Source organism: Chiloscyllium plagiosum, chromosome 25, assembly GCF_004010195.1.
Source record: "Chiloscyllium plagiosum isolate BGI_BamShark_2017 chromosome 25, ASM401019v2, whole genome shotgun sequence".
In the NCBI taxonomy this organism is placed as follows: domain Eukaryota; kingdom Metazoa; phylum Chordata; class Chondrichthyes; order Orectolobiformes; family Hemiscylliidae; genus Chiloscyllium; species Chiloscyllium plagiosum.
In genome coordinates this window covers 31,657,147-31,682,229 of record NC_057734.1, presented here as the reverse complement: position 1 = coordinate 31,682,229, position 25,083 = coordinate 31,657,147, and the positions used below count along the sequence as shown (strand labels likewise).

Sequence of the window (25,083 nt, the reverse complement as noted above, 5' to 3'; positions counted from 1 at the left end):
GCCCAAGCCTTTTACTGCAATCAGTGGTAACTGAACCAGCTGTTTCTCATAAGAACTAGAACTGAAGTTGTGTCTTTAATCTATTAAGGTTCCCCTGTATAGGTTCTCAGTCTAGCTGAGGTTTTGCACAAACTTAAGGATTAGAGTCCAGAACGAATTTTGTTAAAGAATGGTTCTGTGATCACTGAAATGAGTGCTGGTATCGACCTCCATTAGAGCTGGGTGACCATTTAACGAGACATTTATTTTGATTGATTCTGATTTGGATGTCTGAACTATTCATGTTTACATTTTAGTTTAAGTTTTTATTTTTCTACTCATTGACACATTAAATATTGCAACATTAAACAGCAATTTTAAAATTTCAAATGACAGCACATATTGGAAGCTAAATGCAGCTACTTCTTGGTAAAAACAATGACTGCAGATGCTGGAAACCAGAGTGTAGGTTAGAGTGGTGCTGGAAAAGCACAGCAGTTCCGGCAGCATCTGAGGAGTAGTAAAATCGATGTTTCGGGCAAAAACCCTTCATCAGGAATACCTGTATACACAGCCTGTTTTGCAACCATTCTCCATCAAATACTGTTTACTGTTATGAACCTATATGATCCATGACCAAGTTTCCTACTGAATAATTAGCACTTATTCAGGTAAACACTGATAGCTCATTAACAGTATGTGTGTACTACCACTAATGGGTAGTTTCTGTTAGCCAATTTGCAAGTTTGTTTTACAACTTTTGAAATTCTAATCTGAATCCAATCTAAAATTTTGTTTTGATATGATACAGGTTATCTTCCGTAGAATTCTCATTTTCACCAAATTCCAGTCTCTACATTCTCTTTATACTACACTTTTTTAAAAGCATGTGGTAGAGAAGAGGATTGAATTGATGGCCATGAAATTCATCATGAATGCCATTTATATTCAATAAATTTGAAAACTTGGCAGAGGAAAATGCGTCTTAGACTGGATGGTTAAAAGTATTTATTACAACAGATAATGTTTAAAATTTGCATGTGTATGGTGGTCATAACTAACCATATTTTGGTCAGTGTGGATAATGGAAGCTACTATCCAAACATGCTGGCAATCATGTGTAATCCTTGAATAAAATTATGAATTTCAGTCATTTCTTAAAATATGTACCCATTTCTCTCCCCATTTCTTCACAGTTCAAATTAACTTGGTTTAAGTCTCTGAAGTATATTTGTTATAGCACATATTCTTCAATTTGCATGTTACTGAATAAGTCATGAATTCTGACAGATTCAATTATTAAAACAAGATAGTTACTCTCAAATTTGAGTGTGTATGTGAAAGCAGGTAATTATGTGATTATTTTATCGAATATCCATAAAGACGTTTTACTTGCTAGTAAACCGGAGGTGGATTGTAAATTTACAAATTTCTTTCATTGCAACTTAAAATCATGATGTTAAACTCTTAAAACTATTCTCAACTGTGTATAAACCTGCTTTTTTCCAAAAAAAATCTGGTACTGGCATGGAAGTGTTTTATTAAAATTGTAATTCTTCCAAAGTATGTAGGTCACCCCAAGTTTTATTTACTTTCATGCGAGTTTATTGTTTGCAAGAATTTCAATGTCAGTTATAGCATAATTTGATACAGAAAAGCTTCCTATACTTAAACCCAACCTTGGAAATCACATTTTGTTTCCAAGCTGCCAACCAAACTGTGCCTCCCTAACGGAAATTGAAAATTGATTTCAGCTTTAACTCTTCCCTTCTAGCAACTGGATGAAAACTAATCAGATTTATTTTGCACATGAACATTACTGCTGACACATGGTTTTTGTTTTGTCAGTATGGGTTGACTTTGAACAGGTTCCTATGCTGTAGGACCATTATGTCCTCTCTAGATTATCAAGTTTCCCCTGTTACTAGTTTATAATGTAATATACTCATAGCAACTGGGCAGAACCTTTGCAGACTAAATTTAAAATAGTGAAATACATTGTCAAATCAGTAAGTTCTGACTAAGCATCCTATTGAATCAGCATAGTTTCTCTGGTCAATTGCTTTGTGCATTTGGTTTCAGCTGGTAAGACAAACAAGAAATTTAAAAGCCCCTTGATAAATCCAGAGAATATCTGTGAGGCTTATTATCAGAGCATTGAATTATGAAGGTAAGCTCAAGGCAAGATGAGTAAACCTTGCAAATTAATGGAGGTACCTTTTCAGAATTTTTTTTATCATGTGAAACAGAAAAGAAAAACTTGGAGCAAAGTTTTAAGTCAGACCTAAGCTGAAGGGCAAGGATTTAGGCATAATTACAGAGTGTCACAATTATAGTTAAAAAGAAAAGCTCTGAACCAATGAATTTTTGCATGCCAAAAGTAATAATACAGTGAGCACGTTCTGTTAAATGTGAAGGGTTTATGTTTAACAGAAGCTTCAGTGAAGAGTTATTAAAGGCCTGCACCTTTTATAAGACAGTAATTTTTTTTGGATAGCTATTATTCATAAAATAAATTGGCTTGGGGGTAGTAAATTGAAGGAAAGTTGGTGTTTATGAACTGGGTTGGCAATATTAAAATGAAACAAGAAACAGCAGAAGTGGGATAATACTTCCAAAATGTTTACATGCCCAGGAGGCTTTATCTTCATATCAGGTCAGGGAAATCTTCAATAGTCCTTCTGTATTCCTTTACTTTCTTCAATGCTTTCTGAAATTTTCTTAAAAACTACGAAAAGGCAATAAAATAAATGTGTTATTGGTTTGTCAGTGTAAACTATATCTAGTAAGGGTTGGACCAAAGAGTTTGCTTCCGTGCTGTGCATCTCTATGACTATGGCAATAGTATGATTTTGTTGTAGAAGTAACACTCAGTGTTTACGATAGGTGGCAGTCTTCCATCTTGGTAGAGGAGTATGTAAATATCATTTTTTAAAAATTATGTTTCTACTATTAAAATTAATATTGTTTTACCACTTACAGGTGTGTTCACTAAAGAAATGCAGATACCTGCACTTTTTTTCATCCTTGTTTAAATTATGGATTGATGGAGAAGGCTGAAAGGAACAATTCAAAATCATGAAGGATTGGACAGTGCAGATGCTGAAGCTCCCACTTGTGGGGATGCAGGTTTAATGTTAAAAAGAAAGCCATCAGTAAAAAAAGCAAAAAAGTGACTGAGAAAAATAGTTTCACTCAGTATGGAGGTAACTTTTTTTTGTGGGGTGGGAAGGGGTACGGTGGGCAGGGATTAATTTACCTCATTTGCCTGGTTTGCATGCAGAGTGAGGCCAACAGCGTGGGTTCAATTTCCATACCAACTGAGATCGTGAAGAATTCTGAAATAACTCCAGAGGGCAGTAGCCCCTTTGTGTACATGGAGATTACTTCGACTGTTCATTTAAAATGGGAGAAAGTGAGGAATGCAGATGCTGGAGATCAGAGCTTAAAAATGTGTTGCTGGAAAAGCGCAGCAGGTCAGGCAGCATCAAAGGAGAAGGAGAATCGACGTTTCGGGCATAAGCCCTTCTTCAGGAATGAGGAGGGTGTGCCAAGCAGGCTAAGATAAAAGGTAGGGAGGAGGGACTTATGGGAGGGGCGTTGGGAATGCGATAAGTGGAAAGAGGTTAAGATGAGGGTGATAGGCCGGAGTGGGGGTGGGGGCGGAGAGAGCGGGAAGAAGATTGCAGGTCAAGAAGGGGGAGGGGGAGTTAAAGTGTTCAGCCACGGGGCGGTTGGGTTGGTTGGTGCGGGTGTCCCAGAGGTGTTCTGTGAAACGTTCCGCAAGTAGGCGGCCTGTCTCCCACATCGGGTGCTGCGGATGCAGTAAATGATGTGTGCGGAGGTGAAGATGAATTTCTGATGGATATTGAAGGATCCCTTTGGGCCTTGGAGGGAAGTGAGGTGGGAGGTGTGGGCGCAAGTTTTGCATTTTTTGCGGTTGCAGGGGAAGGTGCCGGGAGTGGAGGTTGGGTTGGTGGGGGGTGTGGATCTGACAAGGGTGTCGCGGGGGGAGTGGTCTTTCCGGAACGCTGATAGGAGTGGGGAGGGAAATATATCCTTGGTGGTGGGGTCCGTTTGGAGGTGGCGGAAATGACGAATGATGATCCAATGTATCTGGAGGTTGGTGGGGTGGTAGGTGAGGACTACTGGGGTTCTGTCCTGGTGGCGATTGGAGCGGCGGGGTTCAAGGGTGGAGGAGCTGGACGTGGAGGAGATGCTCCTCCTCCTCATTCCTGAAGAAGGGCTTATGCCCGAAACGTTGATTCTCCTCCTGAAGAAGGGCTTATGCCCGAAACGTTGATTCTCCTCCTCCTCATTCCTGAAGAAGGGGATATGCCTGAACCGTTGATTCTCCTGCCCCTCAGACGTGGTTGACCTCCCAAGTCCTATACTCATTGCTCTGACCAATGAAGGGAAGCATACCATCCACCTTCTTCACTATCCTATCTACTTGCGACTCCACTTTCAAAAAACTATGAACCTGCACTCCAAGGTCTTTGTTCAGCAACACTCACCAAGACCTCACCATTAAGTGTATAAGTCCTGCTCTGATTTGCTTTTCCAAAGTGCAGCACCTCACATTTATCTAAATTAAACTTCATCTACCACTCCTTAGTCTATTGGCCCATCTAATCAATATCCAGTTGTACTCTGAGGTAACCTTCTTCACTGTCCACTACACCTCCAATTTTGGTGTCATCTGCAAACTCACTAACCATACCTCTATGTTCAAATCCAAATAGAGGCTTGACTTTGTTTTGTGGTTTATCCGTAGGCTGACCTAGCGCTCCTGTGTTCAGTACATGTCCTGCGCAAGACTATACAACTGCATTCACTCAAGTGGTATTCCCCAAGCTCAGTCAGACTGAAAATACCCTGCAACTCATATGCTGCACTTGACACATTTTCCAATGATAAAGGCAGTTGTATTGCCTGTTTGAAGTCCAGTTGGGTTTCAACTACAAGGTGCTTTTGCATGGTTACATCATTAAGGTCAGATACCAGACGGACTCTCTGCATCTCATTAAGGGTTAAACCAAAGTCACATGCCCTCTACCAGTCATCTTACCAAGTCAAAAATCCCATTATAGATTCCTCTGGTTCTCAAATTAACAGATAAACTGATAAGAATCTCAGCATTTGAGGAGGCATGAGATCATTATAGTCCTTAACTAAATCTGTCAACTCTTGAAAAGTTTTAATATCTGGTGCCTCAGGGAAAGTTAGGCACCTCATAACCAAAAAAGCTGTAGGTCCACAAGCTGTCAAGAGAATTATTTGTTGCTTTTTATCTGCCCCAATGTCATTTGTCCAAACAAAATAACACATTCTTTCCATATTCTGGACCCAGTCTTTGACAGCAAGATTGATTCAGTCAAGCTTTGCAAATAATGGCATGATGCCAGAAATGCTTGTCCCAAATCAAAGATAACTGTTGCAAAATTTTTCAGGAATGTGCTTTTCTCTCATCTGCACTGAACAGACTCCACGGAGGCCAGTATCCCATCACCAAGTCACCCTTTACTTACAGAAAGAGATGTCCTTTACACTGATCCAGCTCCTTCAGAGCCAGGTCCTAGATTATATAGGAAATCTAACATTCCTGTTTTCACTTGTCACTCAAGCTTTCCTGATTGGACCAGATTAACTGCCCCAATCTGGGAACTCATTCTATGAGGTCCACCTGGCTGACCTCATTACATTCCCTACAGATTCTCCTTCCCAACCTCTCTCATCTGAAGCAGGATGATCTTTAAGTTCAACCACCAGCCGTCGTCTCTGTCTAATGTGAGAGTAGCCCTATGGTCTGGACTATGACAACTTTACTTTGAAGGTCTAGAATGTACTGCCTGAGAGTGTGGTGGAGGCAGATTCAATTGAAACATTCAAAAGTCAATGAGACCGTTATCTGAAAAGGAAAAATTTGAAATTTGCAGACAGGAGACGAAAGATGGCTCCAATTCAATTCCTCATTTGGACAATTGGTGATGACACAATGGTTTGCATGTTTTACTATGTGCTGTTACAATTGTCAGAAGAGGCACAACATTGAAACGCAAGGAACACTATGGAGTTACTGTACTTTCATGATAAATACCCACTAAATCCAGGAGAAAAAGTTCAGATTTGTCCATCCCAGTGTAAGTTTTTTTTTAATGGCAGTATAATGTTAATTTCTAAACAACTTCTCTGTAATGAAATTAAATTCAGAAGCTTGAAGCCACATTCCTTCAAATTTTAATTGTTGTTTTAGATTTAACTTACTTCAAACTTTTTCTCTTTTTTATATACTGTATTTCCATCCTTTCATATATTTATTTTGCTTTTTGTATTTCAGTTGATTCAGATTCTCCACTGTATGCTTCAATTCTTCAACCTTATTGTTTAAAGAGATACATTGCTAACCTGTTTAGTTGACCCATGTCCCAGATCCCCTGCAGAGGTGAAGTGTTTTGGCCATTTAGTACAGCAAATTCCATTGCTAAGTAAGTGCAATGAACAGTTGGTGACAGTCTTTTACTGTTATGAATGTAGCCCAGCCCAGTGTCTTTTAGGGATAGTATTCTCTTTTTGTTAATGAATGCATTTGGATCTGTATCCGAGCTATTTGGAAGTCTACACATTTTTAGGAGAAGCCAACAACAATGAGCTAGTGAAAGCAGGAAAGGATTACATTCACAATGAATAAAAACATTAGCTATCACCTGAAACAATTGTAACATCAATTAGTAAAATATGCAAGTTAAAATTTGTCAGAGGACTATAACTTATATATCAAGAACAAACAAGACTGGGCAGCTATCAAGAATGTTTTGGGATTTCTTTGTCCCTTGTAGTGAGCAAGGTCACATGGGTTTGGTACAAGAAACTCGAAAGAGTACACGTTGTGAAATGCATCTTCTTCTTAAATCAGTGACGGCCAGGCTATTGTTTGAGCATGTAAGTTGCCAAGTATTTGTTTAATTGGATGTTGTTGTCATATTGGAACTACTGTGCTTTCTTCATTATTTGCAACTACGTTCTGGCTGTTCTTATTTACTCACTATCTGAAATGCTACAACTCTCCAATTACCCTCAATAGTCAGAGGTAAATTGTGGAGCAAGTATGTAGAGAGATCTCAGATATATCCCTTCTTTGCTCTCCTAATTTCCCTCTTACATATGAGTTATTCTTGGTAGATCAGGCTAAGAATAATCCAAGGAGATTCTACAAAAAAGGCCCCTTAAAGATCAACCTCAGAAGTTGGAAGAGGTACTAAATGAATAGTTCACTTCAGTTTTTACTGTGGAGAAAGAAATAGAGGCTGTAGAACTCGGTGAAATTAATATTGATGTTTTGAAATCAGTTCACATTACAGAAAAGGAAGTGCTGGAGGTATTAGAAAATATAAAGGCCTTCAAATCTCCAGGGTCTGATCAAGTGTATCGCAGGAGGATGTGAGAAGTTAGGGAGGAAATTGTGGGGCCTGTAGCAGAAATATTTGTATCATCTATAACCATGGATAAGGTTCTGGAAGACAAGAGGGTGGCTAATGTTGTACCTTTATTTAAGAAAGGCTGTGAAGAGAAGTATGGTAACTATAGGCCTTTGAGCCTGTCATTGGTGGTGGGAAAGGTGTTGGAGGTGATTCTGAAAGATATGATTTAAATGCATTTAGAGAGGCAAGGCCTAATTAGGGAGAGTCAGTGTGATTTTGTGCAAGGGAAATTGTGTCTCACAAACTTGATTGAGTTTTTGAGGAAGTAACAAAAAGATGAGGGCAGAGCGGTAAATATTGTTTACATGGATTTTTAAAGTCTTTGACAACGTTCCGCATGGTTGACTAATTAGTAAGGTTAGATCATGTGAAGTTCAGAGTGAGCTTGTTAATTGGATACAAAATTGGCTTTATGGTAGGAGACACAGGTAGATGGTGATGAAGATCTAGACCCACAGGAGGGGTCCCTCGGTTCCGCAATTGGTCAAATAAACACTAGCAGTTTGGTCTGATTCAACAAGATGTCACAGGTTTATTATCATGGCCGGGCACAGGTTGTCCAGCAACACAGAGGTTAAACACTTCTGTGCCTCATGGAGAAACTGCGCAAATGGCTTAAAACAAAGACAATTTTTATATGGTTTTAAGGAATAATACAGCCTTAATTCCAGAGCAAATCCAATAAAATGTAATAAAATGACATTATAGACATAAGGTCAAGCCAATGATATTTCCTGGGAACTAACTTTGTTTTGCACGTTTTATCTCTCGGCACCTGTGTCTCCAAGGTTAGCTAGGATGGTTAGTAATGTCCTATCTAGTTTAGTTAATTCCATACTGTGAAGGAAGCATTGTCTGCTAATCTTTGGTTCAGTTAGTTCAGGAATGCAGCTTTTAGCAGGGTTTAAAAGCCATTTTAAACAGAATTGTCAATTTGCAGCCAAGAAGCCATTTTATTATGTTACTTGCATTAAGAAGCCATTTTGTTGTTAGTACGGATGTGTATTAAATGGTTGCTCCTGACAACAGCCTAAATCCAGATTTTAGATCCTCACTTAAGGGTTTTTTTTGGACTGGAGGCTTGTGACTAGCTGAGTTCTACAGAGATTGATACTGGGTCCACTTTTGTTTGTCATTTAGATAAACAAATTGGATGAGAATATAGGAGGCATGGTTAATAAGTTTATGGATGACACCAAAGTTGGTAATTTTGTGGAAATTGAAGAAGGATAACTAAGATTACAAAGAGATCTTGATCAATTGGGTCAATGAGCTGAGGAGTGGCAGATGGAGTTTAATATAGATAAATGTGAGGTGTTGCATTTTGGTAAAACAAGTAAGGGAAGAACATATACAATTAATTCTAGGACCCCTTGGTAATATTGTAGAAAAGGGAGACCTAGAAGTTCAGATGCATAATTCTTTGATAGTTGAGTCACAGGTAGACAGGTGGCTAAGAAGGCATTTAGCATGCTTGCTTTCATTGCTCAGGCTTTTGAATATAGGAGTTGGAGCATCATATTGGGGTTGTACAGGATGTTGATAAGGCCCACATTCGTATACTGTGTGCAGTTCTGGTTGCCCTGTTATAGGAAGGATATTATTAAACTGGAGAGGGTTCAGAAAAGATTTACTAGAATGTTACCAGGAACACAGGGTTTGAGTTATAAAAATAGACTGGATATGCTGGGTCTTTTTTCACTGCAGCATAGGAGGTTGGGGGTGAACTTATTGAGGTTTATAAAATCATGAGTAGCATAGATAAGGTGAATGACAAGGATCCTTTCCCTAAGGTAGGGGAGTTCAAAACTAGAGGCATATTTCGAAGGTGAGAGGAGAAAGATTTAAAGTGGACATGAGGGGCAAATCTTTACACCGAGTGGTTTGTGTGTGGAATGAACTGCCACAGAAAGTGGTGGATGCATGTACAGTTACAGCATTTAAAAGGTATTTGAATGAATAACAGAGGTCTGGAGGATATGGGCCAAATGCAGGCGTGGAACTATTCTAGTTTGGGAATATGGTTGGTGTTGACTAGTTGGACCAAAGGGTCTTTTTCCATGCTATATGACTCTCTGACTCCACCATTTGGTCTTTGAGCTTAATTTGTCTTCCTGCAAACTCATGAGTCTAATGTGGTTCCCATTTTGTAGATACCAATGATAAGTAGTGTTTCCTTTCCAAAGAGAAATTTGAAGTTTGCACATTTCAGTCTTTTTAAGTGGCACTTCATCTTACTTGTTGCACCTTTTCTTGTCAATGGCAACTGTGATGGGTTGATAATTAATGAATGTTAAAAAATAAAGAGGTGCAGAACTGCCTTTTCACTAGTCAGATTAAAAGCTTTTCTGTTGAATGTCTGGGCAGCTGTAATCTATGATTCAGCTTTTGATCTAAAATACCAAAAAAATCAAAAATACTATGTTATAAATGCTGACACACATTTTCATTTCTATTTGTGATATTGATGTACTTTTTCATTTAATTAACCATACCCAACATATGAAACAAATTGCTTACCACACAGAAGTAGCATTTTGTCAGTTATTAGCATATGTAAAAATAACAATCTCACACCCTTTGATTTGAACATGCTTTTCGGAATTCATGTCAACTGTACCAGCAGAGTTTTCACTTTGAATGTTACAGCTGAAAGCACTTAGTATTGATCTTTTCATATTACTATACTACTGTGGTGGAGGCGGCTGTGTGGATGGTCTTAACCATTTATCAGATTAAAAGAGTTTTCATTCAAGTAGGCAAGTTAACTGCATGTACAGATCAGTGAGTAAGGAATGTTTTATTCCTTAGTGTGATCACATGATTCCTGTACGTTCATTGTGGAATCAGATGACGAGGGTTACAATCATAAACAGTGATTCTTCTTAAAAAAGAAGTGCAGGCTACCTTGTTTTCACTTCTGTGAAAATGCAACATACAGACATAACGTGTGCCTACTCAGATGAATTTAATGACACTCCTTTCCAAAGATCTTCATTCATTTGGCAACTTGAGACTAATGGTATGTGTTACGTTTGCACTTAGTTCTGGTCATGATTGGATTATTTTTATTTCGCTTTTAGTGAAGCATTTTATGTGTTAATGCAAGGGTGCTCAATATTAGAGTTTTCTGAAGTCTTGTAGATTTTGATAAACCTTGGCTTATAAAAAGTTACAAAACTAGGATTTGATTTTTTAATAATAGTATTTGAAAAAAAGGTGCAATGAATTTTCAATCCTGATTAAGGCAGTTTTTTACATTTGTGTTTAGTGCAATAAATGATACTGATTTGAACTGTTTGAAGGATCAAACTAAACAGGATCAAACTATGACTGTTATTCATAGAAGTTTTAATGTGGGAGCAGGCCATTTGAGTATCCCATCTATCCACCCTGTACCTTGACCCTGTAACCCTGCATTTCCCATGGCTATTTCACCTTATCTGCACATCCCTGGACACTATGGGCAAATTAGCATTGCCGGTCCACCTAACTTGCACATCTTTGGACTGTGAGAGGAAACCCATGCAGATACAGGGTGAATGTGCAAATTCCACACAGACAGTCACCCAAGGGTGGAATCAAATCCTGGTACTCTGAGGCAGCAGTACTAAGCCACAGTGCCGCCCTTATTGATTCATATAAATACAGTGGCTACAACAGCAGGTCAGGGGAATACTGTGGCGAGTAACTTACCTCCTGACTCACTAAATCCTGTCAACCATCTACAAGGCATAAATCAGGAGTGTGGAATACTCCACAGTTGCCTGGATGGGTGCAGCTCCAACAACAATCACTCCAACAAAAAAACACATCCAGAGCAAAGCAGCCCACTTGATTAGCACCACATCCACAAGCATTTACTCCCTCCACCACTGATGCTCACTCTGTGCTGTCTACAAGATGTGCTACAGAAATTCACGAAATATCCTTAGACAGCACCTTCCAAACCTAAGATAATTCCATCTAGAAGGACAAGGGCAACAGAAATGGGAATACCACCACTTGCAAGTTCCCCTCTAAGCCGGTCATCATCCTGACTTGGCAATGTTCCTTCACTGACACTGGATCAAAATTCTGGAATTCCCTCCCTAAGGGCATTGTAAGTCTACCTACAACACACAAATTTTGGCAGTTCAAGGAAGCAGCTCATCACATTCTCAAGGGTAACTAGGGACAGACAATAAATGCTGGCTAGCCAGCAACGTCTATGTCTCTAAAGTGAATAAAATAAATAAATAATTCTACTAAAATGTGAATTATTAATCTGAATTTAGTGAAATAATCACAACACAGCAGAGTTAGAATTTAGTGGAAACTAACATATCAGGAAATTTGACTTAATCAGCATTGAATTCAGAGAAGTTACATTTTAAATTGTAAAAATAAATTCAATCTGCTTTGTAATGTCCTGAATTAATGTCCATAGCTGTTAACCTGGTGTTGGAAACGATCAATTTGATTCCATTCTTTATGATTGGGAAATGTGGATATTATTGAGTTAAGAGCTGAAAATATGTTGCTGGAAAAGCGGAGCATTCAAGGAGCAGGAGAATCGACATTTCGGGCATGAGCCCTTCTTCAGGAATGAGGAAAGTCATTGAGTTAAGACTCAGGAGAAAGGGTTACTTAGAATTTCAAAAGGTTAATATAGTTCTAAAATATTAATGACCATATCATATAAAATATTAGGAAACATAACAACTAAAAAGAAGGTGGATTATGTTAACATTATCAAATATGCCAGGCATGAGTAATAGATAAATGAATATTCTCTTCCTTTCTGGTAATTTATTTTATTGTCTAGGACAGAGAATATCTGAACTTCACTAATGCAGATTATCAGCCAACTACATCAGAAGACGCCAATTCAAATGATTGTTAAGATCAACAGACTCTATCGAGCCTGGTTAAGATATAGAGAACTAGAACTAGGCCATTCAGCCCATTTGACTTATTCAAATAGGTCAAGACTGATCTGTACAGCTCCAGTTATTTGCCTTTTTTCCATATCTTTAACAAAACAAAACAATCTCAGTCTTAATTTTAATTCATTCATATCCCAAATTGAAAATTCACCATAGTAGTGGAGGAATTTAGCTTTATTAATTACAAACAATATTTTATTGATAAACTTTTTATTAAAAATAATAGGAAAACCCATCTCGTTCACTAACACTCTTTAGGGGAAAAAAGTCAAGCTTAACCTGTCTGGTCTTATATATGAGACTTCAGACCCATAGCAATGTGGTTTACGCTTAACCTAGTGCTGAAACGTCTCAGCAGCTGCTTATTTACATTCAGGGAAGTGACTCCTTCACACCTTCTCAAGGGCATTTTTAAATGTGAAGTAAATTGTGGTGTTACCACCAATGCTGACAGCCCATTTTTAAAAAATTAAATTCATGTTCTTTTGGGGAAGTGAGACCCAGGTTGCTGCTATCCTTTTTATAGAAGAATAAACGTCCTGATTTCTCTTTAAACCTCTGTACTCCATTTACAACCATGCTCTCTTGCTTTTGATTTCTCAGCAAACGAAATTCCTTTATGAATTAAAAATCTTGTTTAGATTAACTCACAATCTTCTAAACTCAAGGAAATACAGGGCACAATTATGCACTGTACTTCAAGCTTTTAACCCCGAGTATTCCTTAAGTGACTCTGTGCTTTTATGCCCCCAAAATCAGTAATTCTTTCCTGAGATGGTAACCAAAGCTAAATATCTGACCAACTAAAGCATAAGTTGCTCACTTTTATATCTTTTCATCATGTAAATAAAAACATCTCTCTGTCCTTTGTGTTGTCCAGATAACAGAAATAAATTATACAATACACATATAAACCTAGAATTTTCCTGTAACAAAAGCATGTGAGCCATACAAGAAAGTGAACTTTCATATAAAACCTAGGGTTGATACAGTTCATTTGAGAGGAACACCAAACCTCTAAAGCAGTACTTCACAAACTTTTTTCCCCTGTGACCCCATTTTGAGGCTTGAAAACTGTTGCAACCCCTCAGGAAGGAGTGAGGGAGGAGAAGAGATTTTAGAGCAGGGCATCCCCTTCTTGATCTCACTTGAGGTCCTGCCCTCTACTTTGGGAAACCCTGCTTTAATAAGTTTTGTGTGCATATTTTAAATCTACCTATATTTCATGTATTGTACTTAACCCCACAGAGGAAATCTTCTTCAAAGCTTCCTTATGCTTACTCTAAGTACACCAGCTGGCTTGGCTTTGATCCGAATTGGCCTGGAATTTTGCAGTTTGATGCTTTCAAAATGTAGAATTAGCTGACTTCAGTGTGGGCAGCAGCGAAGGTGTTCTGTTGATCTAAGTGTTTCTAGAATCTGAGATGGAGTGAGAGACATGGTGTAGTTTAATCAGAGTTTCTAACTACTGATTGTACCTGAACCCCATACAACTGTCATATTAGGTAGAGTGCATCTTTGGAAACTGTGAGAATAGGGATAATAGTGATATTAACTCAAACAGACAGTGCTCAGGATTAATTGGAATATTGTGTATTGTTCCACCCTCGACATGTTCAGATTTTTCTTAAAGGCAGTAGAGCGTGTACAGAAAATGATAATGGTCCAAGAAACAAGAAACTTCGTTTATATAGATAGGGAAACAGAGATATACAGCTCAAAAGCAGATCCTTCAGTCCAACTCATCCATGCCAACCAGATATCCTAAATTAATCTAGTCCCATTTACCAGCACTTGGCCCATATCCCTCTAAACCCTTCCTAATCTTATACCCATCCAGATGTAAATGTTGTAACTGTATCAGCTTCCACCACTTTCTCTGACAGCTCAGTCCATACAGGCACCACCTTCTGTGTGAAAAAGTTGCCTGTTTTTTTCCCTCACCCTAAACCTATGCTGTCTAGTTCTGGACTTCCCCACCCCAGGGAAAAGACATTGTGTATTTACCCTATCCATATCCCTCATAATTTTATAAACCTCTGTAAAGTCACCCCTCAGCCCCCAATGCTCCAGGGAAATCAGCCCCAGCCTATTCAGCCTATTTCTGTAGTTCAAACTGTAATTGTGTGATTTGAAAAGGCTTTCCCTATAGCTCAAACCCTCCAACACTGGCAACATCCTTATAAATCTTTTCTGAATCTGATCAAGTTTCACAATATCCTTCTGATAGGGGCGAGACCAGTATTGCACACAATATTCCAAAAGTGGCTTAACCAATGTCCTGTACAGCCACAACATGATGTCCCAACTCCTTTACTCGATGCTCTGACCAATAAAGGAAAGCATACCAAAAGCCTTCTTCACTATCCTATCTACTTTCAAGAACTATGAACCTTCGCTCCATGGTCTCTTTGTTCAGCAACACTCCCCAAGTCCTTATCATTAAGTGTATATGTCCTGCCCTGATTTGCCTTTCCAAAATGCAGCATCTAACATTTATCTAAATTAAACTCCATCTGCCACTCCTCAGTCCAACCGGATCTTGAACAGATGGACCATTGTGCTGAGGTAACCTTCTTCACTGTCCACTATATCTCCAATTTTGATGTCATCTGCAAACTTACTAACTATACCTCCTATATTCACATCCAATTCATTCATATTAATGGCAAAAAATAGCAGACCCAGCACCGAGACTTGTGGCACACCACTGGTCACTGGCCTCCAGACTGAAAGGCAACCCTCCACCACTACCCTCTGTCTTCTGCCTTCAAGCCAGTTCTGTATCCAAATGGCTAGTTGTCCCTGTATTCCATGTGACCTAACCTTGCTAACCAGTCTATCCTGAGGAACCTTGTGGAACGCTTTACTGAAGTCCATATAGATCATGTCCACCACTCTGCCCTCATCAGTGTCCTTTGTTACTTGTTCAAAAGCTCAATCAAGTTAGTGAGACATGATTTCCAACATGATAGATTGGAAGAGTGGAACTGCTTGGAAAAGAGAAGACAAAGAGGAGATTGATTGAAGGACTTAAAATCATAGGTCTGAATGAATTAGATAGAAAACAAACTTCCTATTGTTGGATAGATTGAGAGCAAAAAGACACAGTTTTAAAATAATGGGCAAAAGAAACACATGAGGGAAGTTGTTTTTGAGCACTGAGTAGTTAGGTTCTGGAATACAGTGTCTGAACGTATGGTGAAGGGAAGTTCAATTTGAGGAATTCAAAAGGCAATTGGAATGTTACTGGTAAAGTGACAGTCTGCACATTTTCACGCTAAGGGCAAGAGAATGACACTTGATAAATTACAATAGGGAGAGCTGGTATAGAAATGACAGGCTGAATGGCTTGCTTCTTTATACTCTAATAATTTGTATGTCTATAAAATAAAATGTTGTGCTCATCCTCTGTCCCACATAAAGGGCAGCTGCTGCTTCACCTGGAAACCATATTCTGTTATGCATCATCACTTTCAGGATTGAAAAATTGTTCATTTGAGGAGGGAAAGAATCTTTGGTTCAGCAAAAAATACCCCAAAAAATTGTGGATGCTGGAAATCTGAAACAAAAACAGAAATTGCTGGAAACTCAACAGGTCTGGCAGCTTCTGTGGAGGGAAAGCAGAGTTAATGTTCCAAGTCACAGAGTCATCAAGTTATTGAGTCATATAGCACAAACAGGCCCAACTGATCCATGCTGAAAAGGTTTTCTAAACTGAACTAAGCTGAACATTTGCCTGCGTTTGACCCTCTATAAATCTTTTCTACTCATGTACCTGTCCAAAAATTTTCTAAATGTTGCAACTGTACCTGTCTTCACCACCACTCCCGGCAGCTCACTCCATAAATGCAACTCTTTGAAAAAATTGCTCCTCAAGTCCTTTTTAAATCCTTCCCCTCTCTCCTTAAACCTATGTACTCCAGTTTTGAAGACCCCTTCCTTTGCCATTCACCTTCTCAATATCCCTCATGAGCTTTTAAACCTCCACAAGGTAAACCTGCAATCTCCCACACTATAGAAAATAAAATCCCACCCTATCCAGCCTCTCCTCACAATTCAAACTCTTCAGTCCCAGTCCAGTGACCCTTTTTCTGAAAGACCCTTCTGCAAACAATGGTCAGCAAACCCCTTGTGAATTTTGTCACCAGATTATGATATAATTGTGCATAAAAGTTAGTGTAGGTAGTTGAAGTAAGACCAGAATGTTTGACCATTGATTACAATGGATTCTTCTCATGAGCTTGATTGTGATATTTTAGGGAAGCTTCTCCAGTTGTGTTGCATGCTTTAGGTCAAATGATTGAGGAGAGTAATGACTGCTTTTTGGCTGACTGAGATCATGTTGAATGACAGCTGAAGTGGTGCTTTTTCCTCTTTTTGTTTTCAAATTTCTTCTCCCCTCTCCCTTTTCATTTTGACACACCGCTAAGGGATGGGTCTGAAGTGATTTATTGTTCTCTGTATTCTTGCCAATATGGCTTTTATGCATGGGTAATTCTGACAGTTTGGTGGTATTCACTCTGAGCCCAAGTTGCTGTGCTTTTATATACATGTTGTAGTGTCGTGTATGGTAATAATGGTAAAGGGTCAGATGTTCTTCCAAGCACATGGCTGAGCATGAACGCTTCCACTTTTACTTACAGTTGAACACTCTACCTGTTTGCCCGTGTTACAATGCACCTTCTTTAGCCGTCAAGTCCTGGGGTCGCACTTGACCTCAGAATTTGTGGCTTAGAGGGAGGGATGCTACCCATTGCACACAGGGCTTCCTCCTGACAGGAGTTCACTTGTTTATTTCCAGCAGGGTTAATTAATGAATCAGAAGCAAATTTTTTTATTGGGAAGTCCAGAGGATTATGGTCCCTGCTGAGATCAGCACCAAACCAGAGATTCATGCTCAGCTCTTTCCAGCCATCATTTCTTTAATGACAGCCACCCAATCATGAGTTAAAATTAAATGTTCATTTATTCTGTAACTGTTATGTGGTCTTTCTGGCTTTATGTCATAATGTTTGCCTGATAGTTTCATTATTCTATCGGCAATAAGTACATCTGACCTTGATGAAAAATAAACATGAGAAAAGTCCCTGCAGACGAGGAGAGTCAGCCTTGTCACAGTGCAATATTCTCACTTCACCGATCCTTTTTGCTGTACTTCTGGTTGCCATGCCTTCATTCACCTAATTATGCTTTCTAATTCCCTTCCAAACCTTTGTTTCTTGTACTGCCTTTTCCTTTAAGGTCCTCCTTAAAATGTACTTCTGACTAAAGTTTATGTAACCTCCTAATAAATGCTGGTGACATATTGATATTTGAATGGCTGTACTGTGACGCATGCTGGGATGTGTTATAACATTAACACTTCGAAATAAATACAGCATGATATTGCCAATGATTAAAATGAAGGAGAACACTAAGATTGAAATTAACTTTTATTATTAACAAAACCAAGCTTGTTTTTGATGAGAGCATAAGAATAATGGTCTTATAAAATTAATCATTCAGATGCTAAAATCCCCTGAGTGATGAGTTCTTATTTGAAGTGCTCAGTTTCATCAGTGTGATACATTTTCCTTTTTTTAATCTTCCTCTTTATTCCCAATTCCAAAGGCATTCACATTTTGTGTTAATTAGCTGCTTCTAGTTCTTCTAAGACAAAGTAATTTCATTCCCCTTTATAAGTGCATTATGAATGAAATTTAAGTAGCACTTGAAGGATAATGCCTGACCTGCCTGTCCTGTTGCTATTTTGAACCATCCACTTTCACCCTCTTAACAGATGGAGGAGGATATGACATTATCAACACTGAAGTGATTGCAACACCAGACATTCGAGAGTACAGAGCAAGCTATGGTTCTCTGAAACAAGTCTGGGAGATGAATTATCAGGAAGCAGCAATCTACTTACAGGTGTGGAACCTTTTTACAACTGCTGATCCTGCTCCAGTTAAGCTATTAAAAATGAAGAGTATATCAGTTTGAAAGAAGTATGTATAAGCAAGGTAACTTGGTATTGTTGCTGTTGTGAAATTGATACTATAGCTTTTATTTAATAAAAGCAAAACTGTTGAGCTTTAATTACAGATAATCTGGCCATAATGTTCTTACATCTGTTCTGGTCCTAACTGATCCCTGACCTTGTATTTTGACTGTAAGCTTGTTAATCTAGTTCATAATCTCATCAAACTAATATTGGTTTAGTTTGATGAAGCTGGTATTACATATATATTGTACTTGTCAAGGTAAGTGATATAAGTGCTGAAGAATGGAATTTTAAACATGTTTCTTTTTTAACTTGCAGTACTTCTGGTTGCATTTCTGATCACTGCAAGGCAGTTAAAAGACAAAACAGATGTAGAGTGAGGCTTCCACTTTTTTTTCTCTATCAGCATGAGAATTCCAAATTGCAAAAGTTTAACTTTAAATACGAATCAACCTTTTGGTTTGTCTCAGGAGGGGTTCATTAGCTTGCTCCATATTAATGATATCTCGATTCTATCTCATTGCTAACACATTGTTACTACAAACTGGGGGTGACTGTCCAAGTGCACTTTATTTGGAACCTTCACAAATACAGAGAATGAGACTTTAATCTTGGGGCTAAATTCAAAATCAAATCCCAGAGGTAAAAAGACGTTGTAATCCACACTATCAAAGTAGTTTGTTTCTTCTTTGTGTCTTTTTAACAAAATTGGGTAGTTTAGTTTACAAATTTAAAAAAAACTTTTCTGTCTCCGATAATCAACCTTATATTGTAATGAAATGTAAACTAGTAATTTAACAGGATTAATTTAATGCATTCCTGATGTTGTTGATGTTAACAGGAAAGTACTTCTGAGGAAGTCCTGGTTACAACCATGACATAAGTAGCACTAAAAGAATGCACCTAAGTAGGTAATTATTTTTTTCCAGAGAAGTACTGGTTAAATCAGAACCTACAGATGATGAACAAGTTACAATTTGTTTATGAAAAAAATGTATACCATTTATCTTAAAGTGAATCTGTATATTTTCAATATAATTGGCAAATGTTTAGTAGTCTTCCGTATAAATTTTAAGTGATATGTTTCTCCTAAATTATACTTAAAGTGATCCAGTCCAATATCTTCTGTGTTATGTCAGTTATCAGTTATAATGCATTCAATAACATTCCATATTTTAAAAAATTTGATTGTATTGAATAGTTCTGTTCACTGTTTAAATGGACTTCTATTTTTTCAAATAAAACAATTTGATGTTTTTTAAAAAAAAGTATTCGTCATTATTAACATTCAATACTTTTGATATGTATAGAATGACATGCTGGTCCATTAACCTTTTCACTTTTAATTCAGTTATTGATTTCAAGATGACTTAATTACAGCAAGATGATGTGCTAATGTGTCAAACATTCAATACAATACATGAAGCTGTGCACAAGGTGCAAATAAAATATTAGCAAATGTTAGAAGAATGTATAAGTGTTTTGTTTAAAAATGCCTATGAAGCCAGGTTTCCTGTACAAGTTTGTATTATACAGTTACAATGCCAAGAAAATGAAGATTCCAAAGGTGTACAGAATTTGTTATATAATCATTATTTTTGAAATTCAGTCTCTTGCTGTAAAAGTGACTAAATAACATTAAAGACACTGCAGGGCTTTTTAACAATAAAGGTCAAAATTATTTAACGAATGCATTTAACCCTTTGTCTACAGATCTTGATTTGTTGAATTTACTTAGCACCAAAATAATAAAGGACACATTTGATTATGATGATGTTGCTAGAAAGGAGTCAGAAATGTAACTTTATATTTTGGTTACTATTTAAAGGTTACATTTTTGATGGACACATTTCTTTTTGTTGTTGTGCTCGAGATAGAAAGTGCTACAACTGATAACTCAGCAGTAAAAAATAATAAATTGTTCATAGCTGTCTTTTCATTTTGTCACTTACAGGAGGGAGAAAATAATGACAAGTTCTTCACTCATCCAAAAGATCAAAGAGCCCTTGCAGCCTACCTCTTTGTGCACAATCACATATTCTATGTCATGGAGCTGATTTCTGGTGTGCTGCTGCTGATACTCTCCTTATGTGAAGCTCCAGCAGTTCCCTCGCTCCGTCTCGACATTTATGTATGTTATGTCTTCACAACTTTTGACAATGCTTAGCTCAGAATGTCTGTCTTTCAAGTATTTGTTAATGTGTCATGCCTAAATTCATCCTTGTACAACTAAGTTTGTAGATAGGACTTTTAACTCATTACTGGTAACAACGGTTTAGTTGAAGGCAAGATTAGAAAGAAATGAGAGAGCAGAGGTGCCTGGTGGTGAAGAAGTAAACAATCATCAGTGTTGGGGAAGAGATAGAATGTATAAACAGAAGAGTAAAGCAGTAATTAAATCCTGAATATGTAATAATAGGAAAATGTCAAAACTTTATCTGAATGCATATAGCATTTGTAATAGGTGAGTTTTTAGCACAAATAGATGCATATGCCTTGGTAGATTTTGCAGAGACGTGGTTGCAGGGTGACCAGAATTTAAAACCTCAATATTGAAAGGTATTTTATATTCCAGAAATATATGCAAAGAGGAAACTGAAGTGGACATCATTGTTAAGAAAGGAAGCTAGCAATGTGGTGCTGTGTAGTGATACATGTGCTATAGATTGCAATATGGAATCAGTTTGAGTAGAAATCAGGAGTAGCAATTGAAAGAAGTCTCAAGTGGTAGAGGGCAATAGGTTTCCAGAGAGTTGCTTCACTAAGACAAATTATAAATCAGGAAATATTGGGGAATGTTAGAAGGGGACTGCAATTGTCATGGGTTATTTTAATCTGCATATTGACTAAATAAATTAGATGGGCAAGGATAGAATGGAAGATGAATTTGTAGAATGCTCATAGCTTGTTTCTTAGAGCAGTATATTGTACAACCCACCTGGGAAAAGTCTATCTTTGAACCTAGTAATGTGTAATGAGGTAGGATTAATAAGAGATCTCATAGTTAAGGATACTGTAGGGGGTAGAGATCACAAAATGGTAGAATTACAAATTCAGTTTGAGAGCAAGCAACTGGTGTCTCACACCAGTGAACACAACTTAAATAGAGGCAGTTACAGAAGTATGAAAGAAGAGTTAAGGGGAAGGTGAGTTGATGAGCAGTGGCAGACATTTAAGCAGATACTTTATAACACTCAGCAAAAATTAATTCCAGTTGAAAGAAGGACTTGGATGAGAAGGAATAACCACATGGTTAAGGCAGGTGTCAAGGAGGATATCTAATGAAAAACTAAGACATAAAAAATGGCCAAAACTATGGTAGGCAAAATGATTGAGAATTTCTTAGGAATCAGCAGCAGATGACTGTAGCTAATAAAAAAGGAAGAAATTGATGATGAAAGTAAATTGGCAAGAAAATAAAATAAACACCAAGAGATTCTACGGACATATGAAAAGAGAGTAGCTAAGTGAATGTGGGATCCTTGGTGGATTTGTGAATTGATAACTGAGAAATAGCAGATTATTTAAACCAATATGTTTGCATCAGTCTTAACTATGAAGGGCACTGTAAACATCCCAAAGATATCAGAGAATCAAGATGCTCATAGAAGGAAAGAAGGTTTGAAAATCTGAGTTATGGTGACTAAAGTATTTGACAAACTAATGGGACTAAAGCCTGACAAGGTGTGAAGACCTTAAAGCCTATACTCAAGAGCTTTAAAGGAAGTGGTTGCAGAGACACTGGAGGAAAATGTTCCAGAACTCAGTAAATTCTGGAAGGGTTCCAGCAGGTTTGAAAACTAGGAAAGTGATACCCCTGTTCAAGAAGGGAGGGAGAAAGAAAGCAGTAACCTATATGCCAGTAAGGCTAACATCTGTGAATGGGAAAATGCTAAAGTCAGTTATTAAAGAGGAAATTGCAGGACATTCGGAAACGTTTAACTCAATCAAACTGAATCAACATAGTTGTGAAAGGGAAGTCATGTTTGAGAAATTAACTCGAGTTCTTTGATATTCTATCAAATATTCTAATAGATATAGTGCAATTTGATTTATATAAGGCATTCAGTAAGCTGCCACTGAAAAAGGTTATTGCACCAGATTGGAGCTCATGGTATTAGGGGGAATGCATTATCATGGATTGAGGATCAATTAACACACAGAAGCTAGCAAATCAGGATTAATGGGTCTTTTATATGTTGACAAACATAAGTAGTGGAACCCTGGGAACATGATTATTTACTATCTATATCCATAATTTGGAAAAAGATGCTGAGTGTAGTAATCCAAATTTACTGACGATACGAAAACAGTGGCAGGACATGATGCGATAAAGACTTAAGAAATCTGCAAGGGGATGCAAGAAGGTTGAGTGAGGAGGCAAAACTTGAAAGCTGGAATTTAATATTGGAAAGTGTAAGGAAGAATCAAAAGGGAGACTAATATTTAAATGCACCATAAAGGGATCTGAGTGTTCTAGTGCATGAAACACAAAATGTTAACCTGTATGTATATCAAGTAATTAAGAAGGCAAATAGAATTTCAAGCATCATTGCCACAAAATTTGAATTCAAAAGTAGAGAAGCCTTGTTACAACTGTATAAGGCTAGGGGTGAGGCCGCACTTCGAATGCTGTCTACAATTTTGATCTCTGTAACTTAGAAAGGATCTGCAGGCATCAGAGGCAGTTCAAAAGAGGTTCTTTATCCAAGAACTGATCTCTTGGATGAATGGGTTGACTTATTAAAAACTGTTAAGTTGGTTAGTTATTTATTCTTTAGAGTTTTGAAGAATGGGGGTGGGGCGGATTTGATCTTATTGAAACACACATGATACTGAGGAGGTTTGATGAGGTAGATGTTGAGAAGATGTTTTCACGACTCGGGAGGGATCTCAAACTAGGAGTCAATTACAAAATAAGGGGATTCTCGTTTAAACTGAGACACAAAATAATTTCTTCTGAGGGTAGTGAATGTCTGGAATTCTCTACCCTGGAGACTTGTGGAAGCTAGATCACTGAAAGTATATAAAAAGGAGGTTGATAGATTTTTAAAATATCAAGAACTTCAAGGCTATAAGCAATTGGTATGAAGGAGGAGTTGAAGTCTGGGTAGACCAGCGAAGATCTTGTGGAAGAGCAGGGCAGGCTTGAAGGGCTGAACCTGCTCTTGGCTTTTATGCTCCTATGAAGTCTGTCATGCTCTGGTTAATGTTTGTTGATTTATGCAAACAAATTTGATTCTCAGTGTGGATTAAACTGTGGATTATGCTGTAATATGATGATTGAGCCAAATTTCTTGCTGCTGCACTTTTTAAGTGAACTAAGGTTCTGATGGGAAATTGCGTCGCATTTAGGGCACTCTGGAAAGGTCATTTAATTATGGTTAAATGACCTCTCATTCTGAAAAGTTGATGTGAAAAGTTTACGTGAAAGAGTGTAATTTCCTTGTCGTTTTTAAAAATCATGATTTTTAATTTTTAAAAAATGTATTTTTTTTCAGCTTCTACCTTAATTGCATTAACTTTCTGTAAAAGGATTAAAATATAAATTTTAAATGTAACCCATGCTTTGTACTACTTGGTTTGCTGTTTGAGAGTTACTTAATCTGCTGATCATCCTGTTTTATGACTTCATTGTTGCTGAATGACATTACCCTCTAGAACCTACTAGATGAGGAGCTGTCCCCTTACCACTGGCCGGAAGATGTGAATCATTTTCTGTTGAACTTCCATCATCCTTGAACTTTGGAAGTTCTTTGCAAAATAAAGTTAGATTTGTAAAGCATGATCTTTTTCTGAAATCATGTTGGATGTGTCCAATATGTCCTTCTTTATCCAAGTAATCAAATATTGCACCAGTCCTGACTCATTTGAATACTCTCCTATTATCTGTATTGTGTCAAACAAATGATTCATGCCACAAGGTATCCTGTATCTTTTTGCTCTTTCATATTTACTTTATATCATTTGAGGGATCTTATAAAATGATTTCTCGACTCTTTCCTATTCAGTTGCTGTAATAGTCATGTTGTCCCATGTTTAGTCTTAGCAGCGTTCTCTGGTGTTTGCATTGATAGGAAAATACTTCCTGTATTTTGGAATGGCTACTGTTGGTGTCCTGTGCATAACATCGTGTTCAGCATGAGAATTTGCTGCAAAGGGAAATGGGAATCCAGTTCCATATTGTACAACACGAAGGCACATCAAACTGCATAGTTATGACAACACCAATGTGCTCTGTGACTATCAACTTGAAGTCTCCCCACTACGCTCTGTTAAGAAATTGCTACTTAATTTTTTTAACTGATTATGTTTCAGTTTCTTGTTTAAAATTATTTAATTTTAAACTTGTTTAGGTGCATGCCACACTGGAATTGTTTGCACTTGTCACAGTGGTGTTTGAACTTGGTATGAAGATGAGATGGTTGGGTTTTCACACATTTATTAGACACAAAAGAACGATGTTGAAAGTAAGTTATTTTTTAATGTATTGTGTCTGAGAAATAAGGTCAATGTTACATGTGAATCCCTATATGATTATATTAAGACTTCTATACTATTATACTGAAACTCCTTTGTAGTAAAAGCAAAGGAAAAACTAAAGCACAGAAGAAGGCCTCTAGTGTCTTTTGCAGGCCAAAAAAAACCTGTCAAGTCTAATCTCACTTTCTGGCACATGGTCCATAGCCCTGTAAGGCTAATGCACCTC

General features: G+C 37.6%; 1 protein-coding gene across 1 annotated transcript in view; it reads left to right on the top strand.

Annotated features, from left to right (window-relative positions):
* Positions 1–10,463: 10,463 nt before the first annotated feature.
* The window catches only part of tpcn1 (two pore segment channel 1), a 68,963-nt gene continuing 54,343 nt past the window's right edge, over positions 10,464–25,083 (top strand). Inside the window, exons 1-4 of the mRNA XM_043715843.1 lie at positions 10,464–10,482; positions 18,171–18,301; positions 20,329–20,505; positions 24,731–24,844. Of these exons, the coding sequence (XP_043571778.1) occupies positions 18,269–18,301; positions 20,329–20,505; positions 24,731–24,844 (324 nt within the window). The 5' untranslated portion in view covers positions 10,464–10,482; positions 18,171–18,268. The remainder of the gene's footprint in view (positions 10,483–18,170; positions 18,302–20,328; positions 20,506–24,730; positions 24,845–25,083) is intronic.